Source organism: Hoplias malabaricus, chromosome 1 (assembly GCF_029633855.1).
Source record: "Hoplias malabaricus isolate fHopMal1 chromosome 1, fHopMal1.hap1, whole genome shotgun sequence".
Taxonomy (NCBI): Eukaryota; Metazoa; Chordata; class Actinopteri; order Characiformes; family Erythrinidae; genus Hoplias; species Hoplias malabaricus.
The window spans coordinates 28,714,940-28,740,126 of record NC_089800.1 but is presented as its reverse complement, the minus strand read 5'-3'; the positions used below and the strand labels follow the sequence as shown (position 1 = coordinate 28,740,126).

Genomic DNA, 25,187 nt, shown 5'->3' with positions numbered 1-25,187 from the left:
TGCCTGGTTATTTAGTTCAGACCCTACCATTTCCATTATTAAAAACATGACCGTCAATTTGTCTTCGGGTCATTTATTTACAATGATTTGTCCTTTCACTCATCAGCCGCTTTATTAGAAACACCATCTTATACGTCTTTAAAAATTGTAGATTAGGAAGGCATTTAAAAGCATTTTTATAGTGGATCCTAAACTAAGAGCTGTTTTTTTTATTATTACTAAGTAATAAAAATGTAACTTCAACTTTCACCCAAACACACCATTCATAAAGTAATACCAAAATTTGTCTGTGAGTTATCAGCCAATCACAGCTGAGAAGGCGGGCCCTTGGTAACCAATCACAGTGCAGGAGAGCTGGGCTGGTCTGAAAACGGGTGGTGAAAACCAGGCTGTGTTGCGCATGCGTATTGTGTTGACGTGCGCTGCGTTGCTCGACTGTGCCCTCTGGTGAACACAGACGATATCGGTAGGCTTAAAGGGAAACTCCGCCTATTTTCAAAATGTTCGCATAATTGAGTAAGTAACGTTAATGAGGGAGGTTTGATGTACTATGTGTTACTGTCGAATAATCTACTCAGATTTATATGATCCATGTTCACCCAGGTCTACAACAAATTTTAATTTATTCTTCATAATATATTTGCATTAACAATTACATTTTAAGCAATAATCTTATCTATAAATGTATAGTAAAATATTGTATACTATAGAAGTGAATTCACAGCGTTTCTGTAAAATTCACAAACATTCCCTGAAGAGTTTTGGAGACAGTAAACTCTCCAGATGTCTGGTTCCTCAAGTCATGTCAGGTCAGGTCAAGTAGCTTGATTAGCTCAGACTCAAATGTAGCCCTAAGGCCTGCAGTCCTCCTCAAAGTTTACACTCTGGTGATGTCAAACACACACAGACCCGTAGGGCATTTGGGAGAGATGTGTGTGATCTCCAGGCCCTGCATTTACTGAAAGAAGCAAACAACAACAGGGTTAGTGAATACACCAAAGCATTCATAGACACATCTTAATATCTTTCTCTCTCCACATGATGAGCAGACCGCCATCATGAAAACAGTCTATTATTACTGGCAAAAGTGCAAACAAATAAGCAGAAAGTCTATACCATAATACCATATTGTAAAGATTATGTCACCATCACTGTGAAAAATTCTAGATCATTTTCCCTAAAGTGTAGCATTTAACACAAAACCCTCTTCTTGACCTTGTATAAAGATTTATTATTCTTTTTAATGCAGGAATTCAAAAATGTTACAAATTTGGTGGAATTCCCCTTTAAACAAAGATTGTTGACATTTTAAATATTATTTGTTGATTAAGGAAAATATAATAAGAATATGAATCATTAATCAATACTGAAATACATTTACAAAAATTTACAACACAAAATAACTTACAAAAAGAGCATGTCGTATTATTACAGTTTTAATTGATTCAATATAGAAAAATAAACAAAAGAGTTTTAAATAAAACAGCAGTAAAAAATACAGAAATATATTTTTAAAGTCCAAATATTTTTTAATAAAAATGATGTAAACATACATTTTGGTGAATTGCATTCTGTCTACAACTAAATAAATAAAAATAAAACAATATATAAAATATAAAAACATATAAAATATACATATCCAATGTAGTACAATGACTATGCACAGATATGTAAAAAATAAAAAATAAATTAATCAGATACATGTGAGGTTTGGCTGATTAAATATGAAATGCATTTCATTTCTGATCACCACTCCCCGCAGTGAGACACTAGGTGGCAGTAAATGTAAGATGATGTATATCAACTGCAGAAGTAATGGTGATTTAAATACAAACATAATTTAACTAGGAATGCCCAGCGCATTTAATAAAATACTGCCTTTCAGCTAAATCTAAAACAGGCTCACAGACCATAAAAACATAGAATATGAAAAAAAAATAAGTTTTTTAAAAAATATATCCTCTGTACAAAAATATATTCCATTGTTTTTTAATTCACCATTTGATTTTTGGGATTCAGTGTCTTAAAGAGTCTGACAAATGAATATAACACTTTCTTTAATGTTTACAATAGAGTACCTTAAATATATTTATTTATTTAAATTATTTACACTTTACATCCCAATAATATATAAATCATATTCTCTGATAATAAAAAAATATATATAAATCATTTCCTGTGGTATCTTCTGGCTATTAAAACACTCATCCATTTTTTTTTTATTCAAACTCTGGAAATACATGACCTACCTGCATGTTTACCCACCTCCCCTCAACCTGCCCACATGCGCATGCTCAGCTGTACTCAGACTGCCTTCAGGGCCACCTTGGGCATTCCTGCTTACGAGTTCAGAGCTCATAATTATGACATGATTTGTGTTTAAGTCGTTCCTGCTCAGGGAACAACACGCAAAAAAAACTGCTTGACAAATGAAAAGTTAGATTACTGGCTACACACACACACTCTCTCTCTCATTGTTGTGGACTCCTCCAGCTGCACAGAAACGTTGGAACAACGTCCCGGAGAGGTCCAGCCCACGTCACCCCCTAGCTACGGCGTAGGCAACCCAGCTACACAATATCGATGTAGATGTGCCTTTAGTATAAGAGCTAACGGAGGGAGTGAGATTTTTTGGGTTGGATATTCAAATTAAAATTTACACTTGTTGTTTTCTTCAAAACGACATATTCCTTGACATAAATACAAAGGGAACACACGATTGTGGGGAAACGCTTTTCTCTCTTGTTTAAGTTCAGAAGCTCTGTGTCTGTTAAAGTGGAATGGTATTTTTGAGGAAATAAACAACTGTTTGTATCACTACGTGGCTGATGTTTACCTGGCCTGTACTTTTTTATTCACTATTTGAATTACCACAGAAAGTCGCTTGTTGCTCTGCCATATCATACCGGGCCTGCTGTACTGTAGTGGTGTAGCTGTATTCGGTACACTGTTTAAGGAGCTAGTGAGCGATTTTGAAAACAGTTGTGGAGAAAGAAACGAACCTATGAGGAAGTATGACGCACCTGACTTGCACGGTGCAAACTCTCGCTCTCTCTCACACACACACACAGAGAGAGAGAGTGTCGGTGACACACAAACACACCCCGACTGATGAAACTCGCTCTGAGTTGTGTGTTGACAGTGGGAGTCTTCACACTGAAATCTCTTTAACTCGCCTCAAAGGCTCCGAGGACAGACGGAACTGACGGAGTTTTGTCCATTCTATAAAGTCAGGAATACACGGATATATCTGGGCTAGTTGTGGATTTAATTTTGTAGCTGAACCCGAGCTTAACAAGGCACCATGCACTCTGCTGTTTATGTAAGTCCTTACTCTCCTATGTAGCCCTGCTTTTGACATAAATCTTAGGTGTGGGACTGAGTTCGTGGGAAAAAATATTTACTTAATTTATTAAGTTAACAACTTTATTAATCGTTTGCACGCTTTACCGACCAGTAACCACGCCTTTTAAACCCATTTCATCGCTTTAAATGGTTCCCACGTTTGCACAACGTTTGTTTTGAATGGATGTCATCAGTAGTGCTCTGTAAAAAAATGATGGGCCTTGGAATAATACTCACTATTAGAGGTCACTGGTCTCCTCTAGTACACCTTCAGCAACTAGAATCATAAAATGAACCATATTTGAATGGTTTCTGTGTTTGTTTGTTTGTTTTTGAGTAGGGGTCAGTACTTTCAGAAATTTCAGCCAATCAAATTTTAAGTTATCGCTCTTAAACTTAAGAAGGAAGGATAATCTGATCAGTGGTATATTAACATGTTAATGTCAGACTAGAGTTGTGATGGGTTGCCAGATTTCAATAGTTAATGTACTTCAAATGGAATGTCTGCATAATTCAGTGGTTACGGTGTAAAAAATAAACAAAATCTATGAAAGTGGCATGAATGGGAATGAAATGGCTAACTATAGACAGACTTTTACAGACCACTTAAAGCAAGTAACAATATTGGCTACAAAACACCTGCATGAGCCTCCCGTGATAACTGACACATGTCTTTAAAAGCTTATTTCAACAATGATGTGTTGTTATAAAAGCTGCTTCATCCTGAGATGTATCAGCCAAAAGCTTGTTGGAATAAGCCTTTATTGATATAGAGACAACATCCACTTCCTCAGTCTCATGCAGAACGCCCATAACATTCAAACGTCATTTGATTATATCTTTTCCAGATCTTTTAAAAAGGGGCACATTTTGAAAAAAATCATCTGTTCAGTGCATGTGAGAATTTATTTAGGGATCTGGAGCCTACCGACCCACACACCGTCAAACAAGATTTGTATTTATTTATTAATTTTTTGGGGTGGGCTGTCTAAATCAAGCATGGGATAAAACTAGTCATTCCATTTTGGGGTTGAATCTTAAGTATTGTGCTAGGGTTAGGTTTAGGATTTAGGATTTGTCCTGCCCCGTAGTCTTAGTCTGTCCAATCACAGCGCTGCACCTGTGTTTACGTGAGTGTGCAATGACGATGTTAAACAGAGCAAAACAAGCATGGAGGAATCAGAGCACTGAATTAAAAATGGAGAAAAAAGAGAACTGAGCAAATTTGCTCCTCACTGCTGCGTTCTTAAAAGATTATTATTTAAAGGAAATGGTGCTGAAACTGGCCATTTTGATCAGGGCTGTTTGATCCTTGTGGTATTTTGGCCAAAGACCCAGAACTATGATCCCATGTGGGGTTAAAGGGCTTTTATAGACATTTAAAGTCAAATCAGTGTTGAAATGGGTGTGAAATTACACCATATTTGCCTGGTATAATACCGCAAATTTATTTTTACCACCAAAAGTAGCCAAAAATATATATGAAAGAATTTAATTATTTAGGTTTAAATAAAAAAAAAACTCTAATCAGACGAAGCATTATTCATTAAATTAATATTTTTTGTTGTAAATCAGATTTTATATAAAAGTTTTGGTGACATCCAGGCCACTATGTGCCAGTATAAGGGCTGTTTTACAACATAAAATATAATTATTGAAGAAAAAGATTAACTGCACAGATGAGGTTCCTCGCAAGTGGACATTATAAGATGCAGTGACTTCATTAAAGCTGAAGCAGTAGCTGCTGCCCAACAGAGAAACACCATCATGGTCAGCTATATTGCTTCACTCTGTTTCATAACCATATTTCCTGGCCTGATCAGGATTTCCACCCTGCGTTCTGTATCAGATTTGTCCATGTCAGAGCTTAGAGTGGTGATTTAAGGACACCATTAATTACTCTGTGGAGTATGGATTAGTGAGCTCCATAGGGTGATGTAAGTATGGGATGCTGTGAAATGACAAATGATTTCACCACAGGTTTAAATAAACACTGACACTACTAAGAAGGATGGTCTTGACACTAAAGCTTCTTATTTACTGCAGGGCTAAACGGTTCTGAGAACAGAGGGTCATATTTCTAATGGCGATTCTCTACAACCTCCTGTTCTCATCCAGTTTTCTCAGGACCCATTCGGGTGTGATGACATAATGACATAGGTGTTAGCTGATTGGTTCACGTCACATTTTCTCCACCTTTTCTCTCGGCACCTCTGTTTGTTTTATGTTTTCAGCTGCGTTATGCAGGGGGAAAAAACCCACAAAATTCCAACATAAACCTAGCATCCTCTGAATTGTAAGTTACGTAGAGTGACATAGCGAACAATTACAGGATGCTGTCTAGATGGATAAAGAAACCGTCCAGGATACACATCCTGGATAGGATGCTACACAGGAGTCTAGGGCTGAAGTAACAGGAAAATTGCCATTTTCAAATCACGATTAGCTGCCATTTATATTATATTCCATATCATAAACATTCATTCATTCATTATCTGTAACCGCTTATCCAGTTCAGGGTCATGGTGGGTCCAGAGCTTACCCGGAATCATTGGGCGCAAGGCGGGAATACACCCTGGAGGGGGCGCAAGTCCTTCACAGGGCAACACACACTCATACATTCACTCACACACTCACACCTACAGACACTTTTGAGTCACCAATCCACCTACCAACGTGTGTTTTTTGGACTGTGGGAGGAAACCGGAGCACCCAGAGGAAACCCACGCAGACACGCACCAAACTCCTCACAGACAGTCACCCGGAGCGGGAATCGAACCCACAACCTCCAGGTCCCTGGAGCTGTGTGACTGCCACACTACCTGCTGCGTTACTGTGCCATCCCATATCAAAAACAATGATGATGAAAGTTTTCAAGTTGGCTAGTTAAGGCCTAATCAGCTCCTATGTTTCCTGTCAATAACTATGACCAATCAGAAGCGACCAATTGCTGAATGTCCTGTTATATCACACCCTCCCAAAATGTTCAAAAAGTTAAAACTTTTCCCCAAAGTATTCCTCCCTAGATCATCATTGTAGATTAATCTAGAGCACATTAAACCTTTCTGTCTCTACATAAAAAAGCAAAACATGAACTAAATAAATCTGCTGTTTTCCTACTGATCAACATAACAGCTCCAGAACAGAGTGAGTGGCTGATCTGTTGGTGACATGCCAGTAAATAAAGTGAGCAATACTGAGGTCAGCAAAAACTATTCAGGAAATGTCCACATATTGTATGAGAAGTCAATAATATAGCTATTGTGACAAGACGGACAGTGTGATTTATTGCTTGCCTGATCACCTGATTAATTAATAGAGGTTGTATTTCCAGTACTATGATGCATAAAGGGGCCAGCCATACTGGAGAGTCTGTTTTATCTGTGCTGATTTTCTACAATGAATAATTAGTATGTTTTAGATTGAGTACATTTAGTCACAGTTAGCTTGTGTCACTCTCAAATTTACTCAGTTCTAATTATCATTCTCCATTTAAAGCAATCTTTGTCCTCTCAGTTAGTTGGGAGCTGTAATGCCATGTAGATTTCTGCAGGAATGACACCTGTGGAAAAGCTCAGTCATTTGAGGGAAGATGTTCTGTTTTTATCTGTCTCCACGGTTCGTCCGCATCCCTTTTGTAGTTCGTTCAGTCACACTTTTCCTTAGACTTGTTGTGACATGTAACTTGCCCTATTCATACATAACTGCCATTCAGCCGTCTCTGGACTTCTAGAATCCACAGTAATGAATTGCTTTAAAAAATAAAAAATAACAACCCTGAAGGTCTATAATTAATATCATTTCTTTACTGTCTCCTGGGCAGAGCTTTATATCTCTTCAGCCCTGGTTCTTTATCCTGAGAATGAGTGTATAGTCCTCTGCTCTTCTGAGTTCAAGAGCTGCTCTTCATGTCGAGTGTGTATTTAGGAGGATAGCATTGGCTTCTTTGTTCCTTTCCATGCATACATCACTAATGCAGTCTGATAATGAATGCTCAGAGACGAGTGCTCTTTTGTAAGCTGGAGGTCTTTAAGTTTATTTATTAGTCATTTTCTGGTTCTACAAAAGCTCTTACAAAGATATTGATTCCATATAGAGCCAGTCAGGCAGGTACAGTGTTCAAATGCAGACTTTATTTCTTGATTTTCCAGATGGTTTCATATGATTTATCTGAAGATTTTTGAACACTGTGATATAATGACAACAAGTGAAGGGCAGTATTTTGCAGCCTTTGACTCTATTAGCCGAACTCTCGCTATCCCCCCTAGTAGCCCCAGCAGTGGGAAGGTGAAGAAAAGCATGTACTTCCTCTGAGATTGCAATGTCAACCACCAGTCTTTTCACACTGCTGCCAATACAACATCACCAGAGAGCCCCAAGTGCCAGAGGGTAGCCCTGAGCGCTCAGGTCTGTCACATCAGCAGACAGATGCCCATGCAGGCTGGGCTCATGCTGTGTGATGAGGGGACAGCAGGGACCATCCCACCCACACAGACAATGAAGCCTTGAATGGCTGACACATCACTGGGGATCTAATAAGCCATCTCTTGATGACAGAGGAAACACTCTGTTCTTCTGTGAAGTCCGGCTACACCTCTGCGGCATTCTGTTTGCATTGGTTGTAGAAACATGATTGAGCTGAAACGTTTTTGAACTATTCCAGACAGTTTACTTTTCCTTAGCCAACATCTACCACGTTTTTAAAGGCTTAAAACATGTTTTCATAAAACGTCCTTTGGCTGAAAACTTACCCACTGATTATAGTCCTTGTAATCTCCCCCTCGTTTGTAATCTTCTCCCCATGTGCTTGACCCTATAGAGAAATGCAGGTGTGTTTCTGCAGTAATATGATTTCCACGGTTGTCTATGCGCTTTGAAGAAAGACAAAGAGAAACCAGTTAATGATGTGATAAAGATGATAATAATGTATACAACTGCCAGAAGTCTTTGGTCAATCAGCTTCAGACAGAAATCTGCACGTGTTTGAGAAGCAGACCAATGCTAGTGTTCATTTGTCCATTTTACAGTTTTTTATTAGGTCCTCTAAATGCACGAATAAAAAATACTTAGCATTCATGAAAAAATCAACTCGCCAAGCAATGTTTGACTAAACAGAAATCAAGCTTTGTTTTGTTTTAGCTGCAGCTGTAGAGTCAGTAGCAGACGAATAACAATGTAGTCTGACAAAATGCTGTCTTTTTCAAAAGCAAAATCCCAGAATTATTTTAACTGCTATCAATATTGTAAGAGAAGCATGCGATGTAAGTAAATCAGACATTATTGTATCTTCTTTACCCATAGTTTTAATGCTTTTGGCTGATTAACAGGAACAGATGTTTCATTTATAGAAAAGTTGTCAAAGGCTTGGGAAAGTTGTTCTAGCAGGGGACTTTTGCTTTGGAGTGAGGAAACAAAAAAAAAAAAAAAAACACTTGTAGCTCATGTTTAGCTTCATGTTTTATCCTGGCACTATGTACACTGACTGCTACTAATAACTTTAAAATATTATTTCACTAGGACCTCATTTTAATATTTGTTTTTGTGAGGGAGCACTTACACTTATAGCTCTTTTCACTTTACAAAGTCATAAGTGATTAAATGTGATTACAGGTGATATCTGGTGGCCATATCCACAAAAAACGATTAACTTTGCTGTACTTACCTTAGCTGAACCTATGGCTTCATGTGTGTTTTGTTTATCTAATATTTTAGAGCTGTAAGTAGCCACGCTAAACCATGCATTAGCCAGCTGCTTAACACACATCCTCCAGTGGATTACTTACTCTACAGAGAAGACAATTTTGCACTTTTTAAAGCACGGTTACTATTATTTGCTATTTATTTAAAAAAAAAAAAAACACAAAATGAATGAATGAATAATTTTCCCCATGTGTTAACCTTAAAGTTTTGCATTTACCTGTTTACAGCATTGAGGCATTCGGTAGAGATTCAATCTAACATCTGACAACTATCTTACTTACTCAAGACTTCTACAAGACTCAACATGTTTGTTGCAATGAGAGGAATGTCAGCAGAATTGCTGTCTAGAACCGTGCCTTCCACCGTTTTCCATTCCATTACGTACTCTTATGATGAAACTGGCTGTAAAGCTGTACTATTTTTTTAAGTCTATATATCTGAGTGAATGAGTAAATGAAGACAGTAAATCCACTTTTAATTTCATAAATAATTCCCATTTCACCTTCTCTTCATTTCCTCACACATAACTCAATGACTAAAGGATTCTCAAATGAATTCATAAATAATTTATGCTTATTACTGTTCAGCAATTTCTAAATTTGACACAACTTCTTAAGACACCCACAGGGAGAGGGAGAGAGCTGCTGTTTGTATTCCAGCATTCTCAAAATATGTCCAATTACATGTGCAGGAATTAAATTATCTTCTTTACAAAAGCCAACACTATTTTTACTGTTTTGTTGTCAGTTGAAAACTGCATCAAACAAGTGCAACAGCAGGAGATCAGTTGAGATAAAGTCTTAGCAATAATACTTTTTTTTTTAGTTTTTTTTTTCTGCTGGGTGCAGCTTAGCCAGGTTTGTTAAAGCAGGGAAAATGCAGTGTTTCTGTGGTTTATAGGTCACTGTGTGAGTTTTTTCCTAATCAGAGGAACCTATGTCTACCCCAGGTGAACTTAATGATGTGGAAGTATGCAGCTTGTGTTACTCCCGATTGAGTGGTCTCTTTGTTTAGACCATATGACAGTGCAGAATCTCTGCAGTAGTGTTAGTGCTGGCCTGGCCTAACAACGATATGACATTTTCAGTATTTTAGTACATTATTTACAACTTCTGTCACTGATGTTCATTACTGTTGCCAGTTCAGCGCTTTTAATATTGACAAAGCCAATAGATTTATGTTTGATGGTGATGTCATGTTTCTTGTTTGTTCTTGGACTTGTTTCAGTGGATTTTATATTGTTCATATTGATATCACAATTATATCATATCGACCACAATTAAGAAAAATATCATGAAATAAATTTCGTCCATATCGTCCAGCCCTAGCTGGCCTGAACAATTGAGATATTTGAATATTATTTACTTATTTGGAGATATACGTTGCACATTTTTTCTAGAAGCCTTTGTATTTTATTTGACAATGACAGTAATTTATTTTATTTTATTATTTACCGTCACATTATATGTTACTATTCCAGAGGAAAGCCCCACTCTGTAACTTGATCTTATTGTCATATTAAACACTGAGGAAATACAACCTGCATGAAAAACTGTACCTGTAATGGAGCTCAATGTGGTTAAGGAACATATGAATGAAATGAGACATATTATACCACCTTTTCAATAAGTGAAGACAGTTCTTGGATCTTAAATGAATATCTGTCACCTGCTTTGGTCAAAACATCACAGCACTTTTCTTACCCAGTCTCAGCTCTGTTAAGAAGGGCCAGCTTAGGCCCCTGTCGAAAACAAGCCTGTGTTTATTTCAAATGCGAGAGCCCGGGAGTGTAGTGTGAGGAGCAGAAATGCTGGCTTTCATTACACTCTATGTTTATGCTGCCATATGTAATAATAATTGTAACAATAACAGTAATTATAACAACAAAATTTGATAAACCACATTTCTTATACCCAATGGCACTTGAAGATAGAACAGATAAACAAAAACACAGCAATAGAGTACAGAACCTAACACACAGAAAGCAGTGCTTAGAGTTGGTAACTAGACCAGTGAGCAGCACCAAGTCACAGGCTTAAAACATTTTGATTTACTCATTATTCTTATTTCTGTGCTTGTTTTGCTGCGTTTAATGTTGTACTCTCTGTACATAAACAGCTCCAGATTAGTGACTGGAGAGATTCTGACAAGGGGGTGGGGACCCTTCTATAGTTCCTGCTGTCTACAGTATGTAATGCACAGAACAAAAGCACAAAGACTCATTTTATCCCATGTTTCCAAACTTTCAGACCCCTAAAAACTGACTGGTTTGATTCATTTTGCAGTTTGTTTGTTGTAAGATCCTCCAGATCCTCCCCAAATGTATAGGTTACTGCACTCAAAGTGCATTGTTTGGAATGTGTCTCCTAATAAAATAGAGGAAATACAGAGTTTCCATGGTTTGCAGGTCACTGGGTAAGTATGGTCCTAAGCAGAGGAACCTACGTCTACAGAAGGTGAAGTTACTGATGTGGAAGTATGTGGAGTATGTTATTTTTCATCAAATGTGTATTAATATATTTTTAGACAGGACCATTCCTGACCATTTTCAGGTGTACCAACCAATACCAAGCCCTGCCTGGAGAGGTATAAATCCCCCAGCATAGGGCTGTGAGTAGTGTGACTGTTGTCTGCAGTGCTGGACCTCTGTCTGGTATCTGTGTGTGAGAATCAGCAGACATCCACAGTGTTTTGACCATATAGTGCATGTTTCTGCTCTTTATCGGGGGGATGACATGGTTCTTTGCGCTCTGAGCACTCGTGATGGATTAGGAGATTAGCTGATTATAGACAGTGCTGTACTTGTTGGATGTTTGACAGACAGGGGATCGTTATCTCCTCACCATCTTAATTTTCCAGAGTAGCAGATATGAGATTGCACTGTCAGAGATTTTGGTGTTATCCGATTGAATCAGATCTGCAGCCCTGCCCTCCTGCAGGATTCCTTCTAATTCTCATTTCTCCCTTTCCCACCCTTCACTATCCCTCCTCGCTCTGGCACAGCTGGCCTCAGCGATGGCTTGCTTGCACGGCTGCTTTGTTCCTCACAACACCCTGCTGTAGTGTGACATCACTGATTTGTCAGGCCAAAGACAGACAAGCTTAAGTTTCTGGAGCCCAATGTCTGATGTTCTGCTGGAAGATCTGAGAGTCAGATATGAGAGGGACATGATGGACATATTGACGAGTGTAGGTGCTTATTTCTTTAAATGAAATTCTCTGTACCTGCATCCTTCCTCATGATAGATCATGGTGGGTCTGGAAACAACCCGCAATCATTGCGTGCATGTCAGGCACACACCCTAGAGGGGCCGCCAGTCCTTCACAGGGCCACACACATTCACATCTATTGACATTTTGGACTATGGGAGGAAACCGGAGCACCCGGAGGAAACCTACATGGACACGGGGAGAACGCACAAAACTCCTCACAGACAGTCACCTGGAGCGGGACTTGAACCCTGTGACACTACCTGCTGTGCCATCGTGCCACCCGCAGTTTCGATTAATACATTTAATTATTTTTTTCATTATTGAATTATTATTCATTGTCTGCAACCAGAATCAATGGGCACAAGCGGGAATACACCTTGGAGGAGGAGCCATTCTTTCTCAGAGCGACATACACTCACACATTCACTCACACAGTTACACCTATGGACACTTGAGTCGCAAATCCACCTGCCAACCCGGAGGAAACCCACGTGGACACAAAGAGAACACATTTAATTCAATATATAATAAAATATTGTTGCAGCACCCCTTGTGGTGCTGTACTCTAAGCGTTGGCCCTATAAGCAGGAGATCGCAGGTCGAATCAAGGTGAAAGTCTTAGAGACCACATTTGGATTTGCTCTCTGGGGGGGAGATAGGGGGTGCTCTGCCCCATCACTGTCAACACTGCTAGCTAGCGCAGGCATCTGTCAGCTGATGTGACCGACAGGAGCAGTTTTTTCACTCTCCTATGTGATGTAACGCTCAGTGGAGTGGCATTAGTGGCAGTTTGTAAAGAAGCGGTAGGTTGGCCTTGTGTGTTGAAGGCAGCAAATGTTTGCCTTCACCCTCCCGAGGCTGGAAGTGGGAGATTCACTGACAGAACTGGACACGACTGATAATAGGGGTGAAAATTCAGTGAAAGCTGGGGATAAACAAAGGAAGATAAAAATATATTGTTGCGTACGTGTTGTATTTTCAATAAAAAAAAAACCTTTTATATACATAATTCCCTCACAATGTTTCTTAGTTTTACTGTTGAAATAGTTTCTCAAGGGGGTGGCACAGTGGTGCAGCAGGTAGTGTCTCTGTCACAGCTCCAGACTTAGAGGTTGTGGGTTCAAGTCCTGCTCTGGGTGACTGTCTGTGAGGAGTTGTTGTGTTCTCCCTGTGTCTGCGTGGGTTTCCTCTGGGTGCTCCGCTTTCCTCCCATGGCCTAAAAACTCATTGGTAGGTGGATTGGCGACTCAAAAAAGTGTCAATAGGTGTGAATATGTGTCGCCCTGTAAAGGATTGGCGCCTCCTACAGGGTATGTTTCTGCCTTGCACCCAATGATTCCGGGTACCCACCGCGACCCTGAAGTGGATAAGCTGTTACAGACAATGAATGAATGAATGAATGTATGAGTGAATGAGGATGTGATCATAGTGAATTTTGACATGTAATCACCTACAATGATTGCACAATAAGAAAGTATCTTTGGCAGCCTCCTCCACCCAGCACTCCTTAAGAGCAGATACAAACTGCTCAGTGAACCTCATGCAAATGCAAGGCATCATAGTGGGTGTTTTCTTTTTTTTTTATCTTGTTAAGCAGGTTTGTTTACGCTGTGCTAAACAGAAGTGTGTAGTTTTACTTCAGGGAGCCACTCCCTGAATACTGACCTGCATTTCAGATTTACACAATACCGTACAGTCTCACGGTGTTATCTCTGTCCACTGGCATCTCAGAAGCTCATGAGGTTGCTTTTACCACCAAGATGCAGCAAGCAATATTTATGAACCTGGCTATAAAGTTTTCTATAAATTGACCTCTACTGAGATAAAGAACAAGATTGCTCTGTAGTCCCTTAATGAACTGGTTTATGCTTCATAAAATGGGATCCCACAGGAGAGTTGTCATTTTAACATAGGGCTGATGGCTGTGTATTCTTACAGCTGTTTAACACAGTGGCTCTGTAGGCTTCATATAGCATGTCTACTCACAGAAGTAGTTCCCCAGCCCAAATATATAAAATCAGCCAACTCATGTCTGGCATCTTTATTGTTATTCTGGAGTCAAAATACTACAATAATGGAAAATGTGTCCAAAGTAATATATTTTGTTTCTGACATTATATAACTGACTGTGATAATCCTGGATGAAACGTCTGGTTTCAGCACTTGCTCCTTTAAACGATAAGGAGATGTTCGTTGTTCACCCCCGACCCGAGCACTCAGCAGTGTGGAGCAAGGAGCAGAAGCTCTGCTTTTTAGCCGTTTTTGCTCGGTTCACTTTTTTCATAACTTTTCCCCTTTTTAAAGAGGACTTTGAATATCATCCTCTCATTCAGAGTGAAAGTAGAAAAGGCAGAGGTCTGTTAGCTAACGTTCTCCTCTAAGCGTGTTGAGCTCCAGTTGATTAAAAAGATGCAGTGGTGCTGGAGGTCTTGGAGGAAACGTACTCCTTACACTCCTAGTGGGTGAAATTGGAAATGTATAAATGTAGAAAGTGTATATGCATATTGCTGAATGTTATTATCACAGTAGTCTAATATCACAGCTGATGTATCGTGACTGTATCACTGTTTCCAATCCTGTTAGCTTTGTAATTTGTGTCAAACAAAAGAAGCAAACTTATTAAACCAAACACGTCTCGGCTGATTTACTACATTTGGTGTAAAAATGGAAAAGTTAATAAATTCCAAGATTTGATTCATCACCAGATACTTTCTTTAATGGATTTTTATGATGGATCTATTTTTAATGCCGTCTGTGCACATTGTTGAACTGAAGCAAACCCAAGGGTTCTAACTCTCACCAGTAGTTGGTCAAATTGAGTGAGATAGTTAGAAACGGAGAGGCCGAGGGGGGAGAGAGGAGAGAAGAATGAGAGTGGGGTGGTTTTAGAGAGATGAGGGAGTGATGGAGCTGTTGACGGATGGGTTGTGAGGGAGGTGTGTGTTGTACAGGAGTTTATATTATGTGTGTGTGTGTGTGTGTGTGTGTGTGTGTAATGGTTTTATTAGACGGTGATCAGGGTGAGTGATGGCGGAGCCCCAAAGCAGTGAGTGACCCTTTTCCCCAATGACTCTCTTAATTCACCACCATGATTACTATTAAAAAACCCCAATTAGGCTTCTGCAGTGGCGGCTGGAGGAGTGCCTTTAATTGCGGAGAGTTATCATCATCTGCTCTGCTGTAATTGAGGCCGATCTGAAGGGTGCAGTGCATCTGACAAATTGATTTAATACCAAAGTAATTCTCTCTCCCTAATGACACTCCTCCCGGCCTAGACACACACACACACACACACACACACACACACACACACACACAGATCGCTAACTAATCGCACCCTCTCTTACCAGTGTTGTTGGGGGAATGGAATTAAAGTGTGTGTGTGTGTGTGTGTTTGTGTGTGTGTGTGTGGGGGGTTAAGAAATGCTTGCTGTAATCTTGGCTGGTCCCAGTTTGCTTCCACTGTGCAGTATTAGCACTGCAGTAAGGAGAGGAGTGATTTATGGACAATTAGATCTCTTTTAGTGGAGTCAGCTGTGTGTGGAAGAAAGGAGGGGGTCCAGTGGAGTGAAAGAAAGAATGGAGATCCACAACAATACAAGAGAACAAGGGGATCAAACTGCCTGAAAAAGACTCCAAGAATCTAGCTACTATTAAGGTGCGCTCACTGTGGACACAGTTTTTCCACAGTGGACACACAGCTTGTATAATCTCTGTATAATGGGTCAGCCTAAAATCACCATGCCCAATACCAAGTGAAAACAGCAGTGTATAAAGCTCCTTGGCATTGGGCTTGTGATCCTGAACTAATTATTCGACTTCAGTACCTGAGCTCTTCACTCTTCCCTGAGCTGAAGTCCATCAAATCCAAGCAGCAATGTTCAACTCCTCAGTATAGTCTAAAGCCTTTCCAGAAGAAATGTATCCATTGGATAAAAATAGTATATGCTTCTCCTTTGGCCACAATTGTCACCCAATGGGTCAACTTACCAAGCTTTGCATTACATCAGGGAACCAGACAACGAAGTTTGTTCTCTCCATCCTTGTTTAACTTCTTGTAGCAGCGATACCCCAAAACAAAGGTGTAGATTTGCTCTTGACATTGGTGTGGACCTATGAATCTCTTTTGCCTTTCCACTAGACAAATCTGGTACCTGGTCCCTGGAACCATGTAAATTTTCAGTCCCTGCTCGCTACGGGTTCCAGCCGTGATGAGTAGGTACTAAATGCTGACATCTAAACCCTGCAGAGTGCTAATTGGCCAGAGAGACATGTCTATCACCACTAAATGCATCAAATCCAGCAACAACTTAACACTTGTAAAATCTCTTTACTGTATCTTTTACATATATTTTTCTCGGATGCACAATGGCAGCCCGTAACTTTACCTCGAGGTGTTTTGAAGAGGTTTAAACACTCCTTGGGCCTACGGCCGATGAAAATTTCCATTGAAAGCATGCAATAAGTAAAACTGATCTGTGAGAACTGGGGTGCGGAGCTTTGTTCAGTCCAACAAACAAGAACACAAGAATGCATGATGTGTAAACAGCACCTAACTTTACCGCCACCATTGTTGTGGTTTTCAAAGCCAGCAATTCCTGTTAGAGACAGGGTATTGAACTGTGCCAGTGGAAGCTTTAAGTGTGCCTTGCTGAGCTGAGTTGAGCCATATGGAGTCGGACCCATATGACTGAAAAGTTTTCCTTCCAGTTTTAGCGTTGCTAACAACCAAACGTAGCTACAGTCACACTGGCTATATGTTTTACGGGGAGGTAGAACTCGAGTAGAGAATGTAATTTAACCCTTTCTGCACTTCTGGGTTAATGAGACATTGACAGATCGAGGGATCAAATTATTGGTGCGGACATGTCACTTCCGTCCATGCTAATTTTATGCCCTTGCCCCAAAATAATAATTTTAATGGATTTCAAAATGCCAATTCACTTTATTAGTTTATCTACAGTAGCCCCATGCATCTCTACAGGAAACACTCAACATTATCAACTATTTTCTAAAGTCTCAAAGAAATCAACAATATTACCAATGACTGACCAAAGATTGTTGGGATTCTGCAATCCAAGATCACAACCTCCCCCTTATCATGGATAATATTAAATAACTTGAATATCACAATTTCCCCCAGGCCAAGTTTTTATATTGGACAGGTGCTGAAAAGGAAAATAAAATCAACAGAGGTAAATTATTAACTTAAATACATTAACAAGAAAACCATCAAAGTAAAAATAAGAAGAGTAAAATATATTATTAAATAAATCAGGATTTAATTAGAGAGGATAAATTAATTAAAACTAATCAAAAAGTAAATAAAAGAAAGCTCAGTTAATTACTGAATTAATAAAAATTAATTATAAAATGCACAAATAAATAAATGGAAAAAAATAAAATAATAATATGAACATGCAGAGCGACGACTGTTAGAAATGTTGTCCACACACCTTTGTCATCTGTTTCAACTGCAGCAAATGGATGAGACACCTTTCTAGAAACCCAAGGACACTTTACAATCAACACTGCACAGAACGCCATTCCATTCAACATTTAATCCACACAAACACTGGCAAGAAGCACCTGCCAAGCGTGCAGTCTCCTCTCAACCAGGAACAACCATCCACCACCTGGAGGACTGCATCAGGAACTAGGGGTTCACACAGGATAGAACTCCAATTCATATCTGGCCACATACATACACACTCATTTACACTCACGCCAGGACAGTTATTAGAGGGGCCAGTTCACCTAACCTCCATGTTTTTGGACTGTGGGAGGAAACGAGACATCAGGAAACCCACACAGACACAGGGAGAACATGGAAACTCCACCAAGATGTGACTTGAATCCAAGATCCCAGCACTGAGAGGTGAACGTACTAACCACCAAGCCACCATGCTGCCCAGAGAGGGAGGGAAAACCCTTCTTTACACAATACTCTGATACTGTCTTTCCTGAGAAAACACTTTCTATGAAAAAGGAGGCCTGGTACTCTGGAAGTGTGTTACAAAAACAAAAACGGGTTTCGCCAGATTCATACTAAGGTTTATTGGCCAATCAAACATGTTCCTGTTTCCACAGCCGAGAGAATGACCGTGTCGGTACTCAACGTAAAATATTTGGTTAGTTCTGATTTCTATACAAAAGCAGCCATTTGAAAATGTGAAATAGAATTTGTGTGAAATCAAATCAGGACTAGGAGGTTGAATAATATGTCTTTTTGTTATACATCATAAAACATATTCTACCCATGGGGCATAAAATACTGAATGCCTGGTTTTTCCTTTTCTAGCAGTCAGTTATTTTTGTCCCCTAATAATGTTTATTAATTTCTAAAACATCCATTATACTGACACCTGGTGGCCTGTACTAGTTTCTGTATTAAATCAATTTGTTTACAAGGTGTTTGATTGGCAACATGGCAACATGGTTACAATCAGGTTGGGGACCTGCTCCATGGAGAATAAACTGTTCATTTCAGGGACTGCACTCTATTTAGATTCTTCATCTGAAGTGATATGCATTTAGAAAAATAGAAAAAGCAAATGGGGGAAAATGTATAAATATAACTAATTACCCAAAGACTCCGAGCATGTATTACACAAATCTGAATTTGAAGTTTAGTGTTAAATATTTTATTAAACTTAATGCTAGCAATAAAAGTAACTGTAACATTAACCTACACCTAATCTCAGTCACAGATGCCCCGCCCACAACGTCTGATACAGTGTGTCTGATACCTTCAGGGCGCTAATCTGGCCTTACTGTTAGGATCCTGCCTGTTTCATTATGCTGTATTCAGGCCGCTTGTACATCCGTGGATATGCACATAAGTGTATCGTTTTGTACTGGCTCTGGTACTGGTCCAACGTGAATCCTCATACACGTCTTGCCAAAATAGCAGTCTTTTTTGCATATCAGTCAAATTTCTTTTCCTAATGTAGTAGGCATTTCTTGCAATGTGAGACTAACCTACGCCTCTAAATTGTACATAATTTTTGTTGTTAAATACAAATCAGTAAAATATATTGTTAGTTTACATATACTTATTTAATTATCTATAAGAAAAATGATCTATTTGAAAAAAGTGTGACTGTTATACATTACCATGGCTACAGGACAAATATATTTTGTGATGTGTGTCTCTGTAGGGTAAGAATGGACCCCAGGAGGCAGTTACGTTTCTGGACAGCAGGCAGAAGAACACACCGTCTAACAAGAAAAAGACTGGGCTGGTGGTGGGAGCGTTGCTGGCTCTGCTGGTGCTGGCTGCTGTGGCTGCAGTTTTAATCTGGTTTTTTGCTGGTAGGTGAACAACTCTGCACCTAAAACGAGTGTACTGAAAAAAGAAAAAATAATAAATTGGACCTCTTTTACCAAAGAGTTTAGCTGGGTGAACATTTTAATATTCAATATTTAATTTAATTAAATATTAGATATATTTATATATTTATTTAGTTGTTGGGGTTTTTTTTAATACCAAATGATTATCATTGTTATTATTAATGATTTTGGGTCTTATGGCCAAGTGTAGTTATTATATTGAAAATAATAATCATCATTCTCCTGTGTATCTTTATGCATATTTTTACATATCACCATCCAGTGAAAAACATGCATCTCCAAAATTGCTTTAAAACACTTTACAGGAGACTTCCAGTTTAATTAATTTCTATTAATTTTGGAGCATTCTTATTGGTCCATTCATCAGGAAATTTTCACAGAATGTGAAGGGCAGCTGTGTGCTCAAATGATATAGTAAACAAATTAGATGAGGCTTCTATATGACACCAAAAATGTTCTTCAAGCATTCAGGGTACTATATAGAATCATTACCCTCAATAAAAACTCTTGTAGAACCATCATTTTTAAATGTGTATTCATTTTCCTCACATCTATTGTCCAACATCTAATGAGATTTTACATGATGTTAGATGATATTTTGTTTTGTTTTTATAAATATAACTATTTTAAACTCCTCTCTTTCTTCAGTCAAACCCAAAATGCTAGCACAGAAGAATAACCCCTCACTGGCGGCACGGCGGACCACCGCAACACGGGTCTTCAGTGGACACATGAGACTGATAGACTTGCCATACAGTGCTGCATTCGATGACCCTAAGAGCCCTGAATTCAATGACACAGCTTCCCAGCTACAGGATATTGTACGTTTTTTATGTTGTTATCATTGCACAACAGAAAAGTGAAAATATGGATTCATTTAACCCATTTGTGACAGTGAACACACACACACACACACACACACACATGATTAAGACTAAAGAACCCACACCACCCATACCATAATTATTAGCCTTAATAGATCCTTAATACTCTCAAATAGACTTACAGCATGTGCTGGTATTAATTATCACTTTTTACTGCAATAACTGCCACAGAGATCTTCTCAGAGAAGACCTTGCGCTTTTACAGCACTGTCATAAAATGGAGAGGGGATTTCCTTACCTCCTCCAAAAGTTACATAGTGCAGTTTCTGCATTGCTGGACCATGTGTAGCTATGACAGTGGCCCTATTTTATTCCTGTTACAGGAGAGTAAAAAAAATACAAAGACTTTGAAGCTGTAAGTTTAAGGTGACAACTGTCTTTACTATTGTCTTTAAATTTTCTATTTGCTACATTAACCTTTGATTTTTGAGTGATTTTTAAGCAGTTTTACTCACTACGTTTGATTTGTTTTGGCTTAAAAGTAACTGTTGATTGTGGGAAACTGCTGTTTTCTGTGGTTTGTTTACATTCAGAAGCTCTGCCTCTTTTAAAGTGGGATCATGTGTTTCAGGAGAAAAAGACTGCTGTTTATACGTGGCTGAACTGTAACTAGTTTTTATAAACTGTTTGAATTACCACAGAATCAAAGTCAGCTCCAGCTAGAGCAGAAATAAGTAACTATTACCCCCCTTTTGAGCAGGAATAGAGCAATATCCTCATCTCTTTTAATAATTTTCAACTTTTGTCTCTTTGCTGTCTTAACATCTCCAGATCCCGTTTCTCTGCTGTGAGCAAAGAGAGAGAACAACTTGAATATCAGACCGAGACCCTTTTTTTAACTCATTTACTGACACTTGGACTTTGTAGCCACAGTAAACAGAGCGAGCAAACAGACTGAAGTTTTCCGGGGCTTTATTTCATAGAGATATTTGTTAGTGTTGTCTTTCACAATGTGTCCAATAGCAGGACCGAGGACCAAGAGCAGGTGATTTTTTTTTTATTTCTAAAGGAATACTGGACTTGATACTAAAATACAGCAAATGATTTTGTTTCCAGACCCCTTTGTTGCCACCATTTACTGAGTGTTTACTTCCTGTGATACACACACACACACACACACACACACACACTCATATACAAACTGTACTTTCCAGCTGCACATGCAATGGCTGAGAGTCTCTTGAACACACTCCTTTATGCTGTTTCTTTTCCATTTTCATGGCCATCTCTGCCTTGAGTTTGCTGAAAAGCTCAGATCTTAAGGAGTGTGAATGGTGTGAATCCTTGTTGCCTTGCTAAGCCTAGCAGAGGGAACAGCCTTTACTTTATTTCAGGATGGAGAGTTGTTGTTTTGGTCAACGTAGATTGAAGTTATGCCTGATTTTTTAAAAGGCTTGTGAATGACTTTAAAATTCAGATTTTGTGAATGTTCTGCTCCACTTCTGTTGGCTTTGTATTCGTTTGTACTCGCTATTGAACATGCTTTAAATCAATGCTATTGAAATGAATCTTATTTCAATGAGAGTTATTTTAATGATAGATGCTGCTCATATTATTTCTCTACAGTCTGAAATGTGGTTAAGAAATGTACATTTAAGCTCAGAATTTAAGCTCACAAAGGATGCCTTAAAAATAGTACTTTCTGAGAATAAAGTCAAAATATTTTAAGAAAAGTGAATTGCAGTTTTATTGCATTACTATGAGACACAATTGGAAATATTTTGGTAATGATGTACACCCACAGATTAATTACCAATACATGTACATTGACACTAATGGTGCAAACAGTGTTAATGTAGCTTTTAAAGGTATAGCCGTGGTTAAGTTGTGTTCCCTAAAGTTATATTATATTCTCTTCTCCAGAACTGTGCAAAAGAACATCCTGGAGATGAAATGGGTCATATAAAATCAACACAAAATCTACAATTATTATAGAATATGGTACAATTATATTGCACCTGGTTTCAACTTGAAACCACTTGGATACCATAGCCAACATGTTGTGAATTCCAAAAAACACAATGGATACCACAGAAACCATGTCACAACACCCTAGAAATCACTTGAAATACCATAGCAACCACCTTGGATAATATAACTACTACCTCACAATACCATGCACCCCCAAACCCCCCCACCCCAACACACACACACACACACACACACACACACACACACACACACATGTATACCATAGCATGCACATAACAAAATCCTAGCAACCACCTTGTAAACAATAGCAACCAGCTAACCTAACCCAGCTACCACTTATAAGAACCACTTGGATGCCATAGCAACCACCTATCAACCACTTAATCACACCTTAGCAACAACCTAGCAACACCCTAGCAACCTCCTTGGATACAAAATCAACTGCCTAACAACACCCTAGCAACCACTTAAGATTCCATAGCAACAACCAAGCAAAACTGTGGCAAGCACACGGGAATTGCTAAATCTGTCCAATCACTCTGTATTTCCTTCAGGAAATGCACTTTTCTACTTGTTATTGCTCTTTTTCTGTGAGCACCCAGTTGCACTGGTGAGATGTGATGGCTAAATGATTTTGCTTTCAGCACATGCTGCCTTCCAAGGAGCCATTGTAGCGTTTCAATTTGCTCGCTTTAATGTGGACGCCTTGCAGACCCTTTCATCTTAGAAAGAAACTGCTTCAAACAGAGAAAGGAGCTTCAGCGCGCTGTGCTCTGATAGACTCTGACATCTGTTTGGGGGAAAAATTACAAGCAGTATTGGGTTTAAACTGTCAGCAGTGATCTGGCAGCTTATGTAAAATTTAACAACAAGCTGTAGCCTTAAAATCCATCAGCGCAGGTTCTAGTCAGAGCTTACTCGCAGGATTAGAAGTTTCACACATGGTTCCTTTTAGGGGATAGCACCGTGAGATCCTGAAGACAGGTGGTAGGCCTTTTAGAGTCAGGTTTAAATCACTGATAGGCTTTAAAAGGGAAGTTTGATGAAGTTTCTGAATTTCATTATTGTTCAATCACTTTCATGTACAATGCTTAGTTCTAGTGAATTTAGCTAACAGTGGAGATGATAGGAACCAGAAATCTAAGCAATTTAGTTCTGAGAAGGTTTTGATCTTTTGAAAGAGTTAATCAATATATTCGGTACTTGTGGAGGTCCATGATTAATTTTGTGGGGGTTTTTTTTAAGTATGTTTTTGTCACATGTTTATTCATGGTGCTTTCAACAAAATGCTTAAAGTTTTGTTTCCTCCATCCATGCGCACTTTACTTTAATCAATTTTATGCTGCAATTTTTAAATATCAATTTAAATTCAAAACTCATTTCATCATTTGCAGATGGCAACTTGAAATTTTAAATGATATTATTTAAAACAAAATGGCAATATTATTTTACTCTATTTTTGAAAATGGTCCAGGAGTTTTTCCTTATGGGTTTGTGTATCTTTGAATATCATAGCATATAAAATGCATAATATAACCAACTCTAAGTCTGTTTAGTTCTTACTGAGTGAAGGTAATGCTTTATTTATTATTATTATTAATATCCTAGGAATGTTAGCAGACGCAGTGTGAGTGAATAAGAAAGCGTGAAGGATTTCCTAAGTACATCTTAAAGAATAATGATGAGGGCTGTTTGCTCTGGACATGCCTGACCTTCATGAATGTGAGGTGTCATGATGGAATTGAGTTTATTTGGATGAAAATCTCCTGTTTGTTCACTGTAGAAGACTCTCTCACACACATACACACACACACACAGTCAGATAAGTAAGAATATAATTCTGACCTCACTTCAGTTTAATGAAAGTGCATTATAAAATGTCAAGATATTGCACAAGTGGCTTAAATTATTTCGGTATCAGGATGAAATTAGCTCCAAACTCTCACCTTAGTTATGAGGTGGGGTGAGGGTCTGTGTGTGGGTGTTTGTGTACGAGTCCCCTACCTGTTTCTATATTCATTGTCCATAGTATCAGCTCCACATTATTAAATCTGATTTAGTTTTCCCCTATTCATCCAGTTCTTCAGTGCTCAGGACCCCACAGAACAGGCATGATTTGAGTGGCAGATCATTCTCAGTGCTGCAGTGGCAGTTTAACATGTGTTCCTTGGTTGGAAGTGGATCGGACACATACACCTGCTCTTTATAAGTCTGAAGATGTTCCTAACTGGTTTAGTGCTGCTCTGTTTTGTATTTGTCTGACCTCTACTGTACCTCATCAGTCTAAAATCAGTCTGAGAACACCCCTCCTAGCTGTGGTGATTGCTGGGAGCTAACTACTGTTGGCTGTTGATTTTTATGACGTGACTAAAATGATTTATTCCATATGAATTTTTTGCAGCTTAGTTTTCCGGGATGGCTGGTATTGACTGAGGAAAATGGACTGTATGAATGTTCAGCTTTGAATCTTTACATATTAGATAGACTGACCAACCCTCATCCCTGAGGGAGCGTCATGTCGAGATATATCAGATTACTTTAAATCCTGAAGAACTTCGCATGAAATTGACTCTCTTTAAAATTCAAATACCAAAAAAATGTTTTTTTCCGGACCGCCTGCCCGCCAGCCTAAATTAGACACTGACACCTGATATTGAAACGCGCATGCGCGAGTAGGAACCGTGAGGTTAATTGAGCCTATTTCACAGAGAGGACTTGAGGTAGCGCTACTACACCGTCTGTGGTTAGTTTAGCCATATT

General features: G+C 38.8%; 1 protein-coding gene across 1 annotated transcript in view; it reads left to right on the top strand.

The window, feature by feature from the left end:
• Window positions 1–3,092: 3,092 nt before the first annotated feature.
• Window positions 3,093–25,187, top strand: part of st14 (ST14 transmembrane serine protease matriptase) — a 47,396-nt gene continuing 25,301 nt past the window's right edge. Inside the window, exons 1-3 of the mRNA XM_066661342.1 lie at window positions 3,093–3,322; window positions 19,419–19,572; window positions 20,260–20,432. Of these exons, the coding sequence (XP_066517439.1) occupies window positions 3,305–3,322; window positions 19,419–19,572; window positions 20,260–20,432 (345 nt within the window). The 5' untranslated portion in view covers window positions 3,093–3,304. The remainder of the gene's footprint in view (window positions 3,323–19,418; window positions 19,573–20,259; window positions 20,433–25,187) is intronic.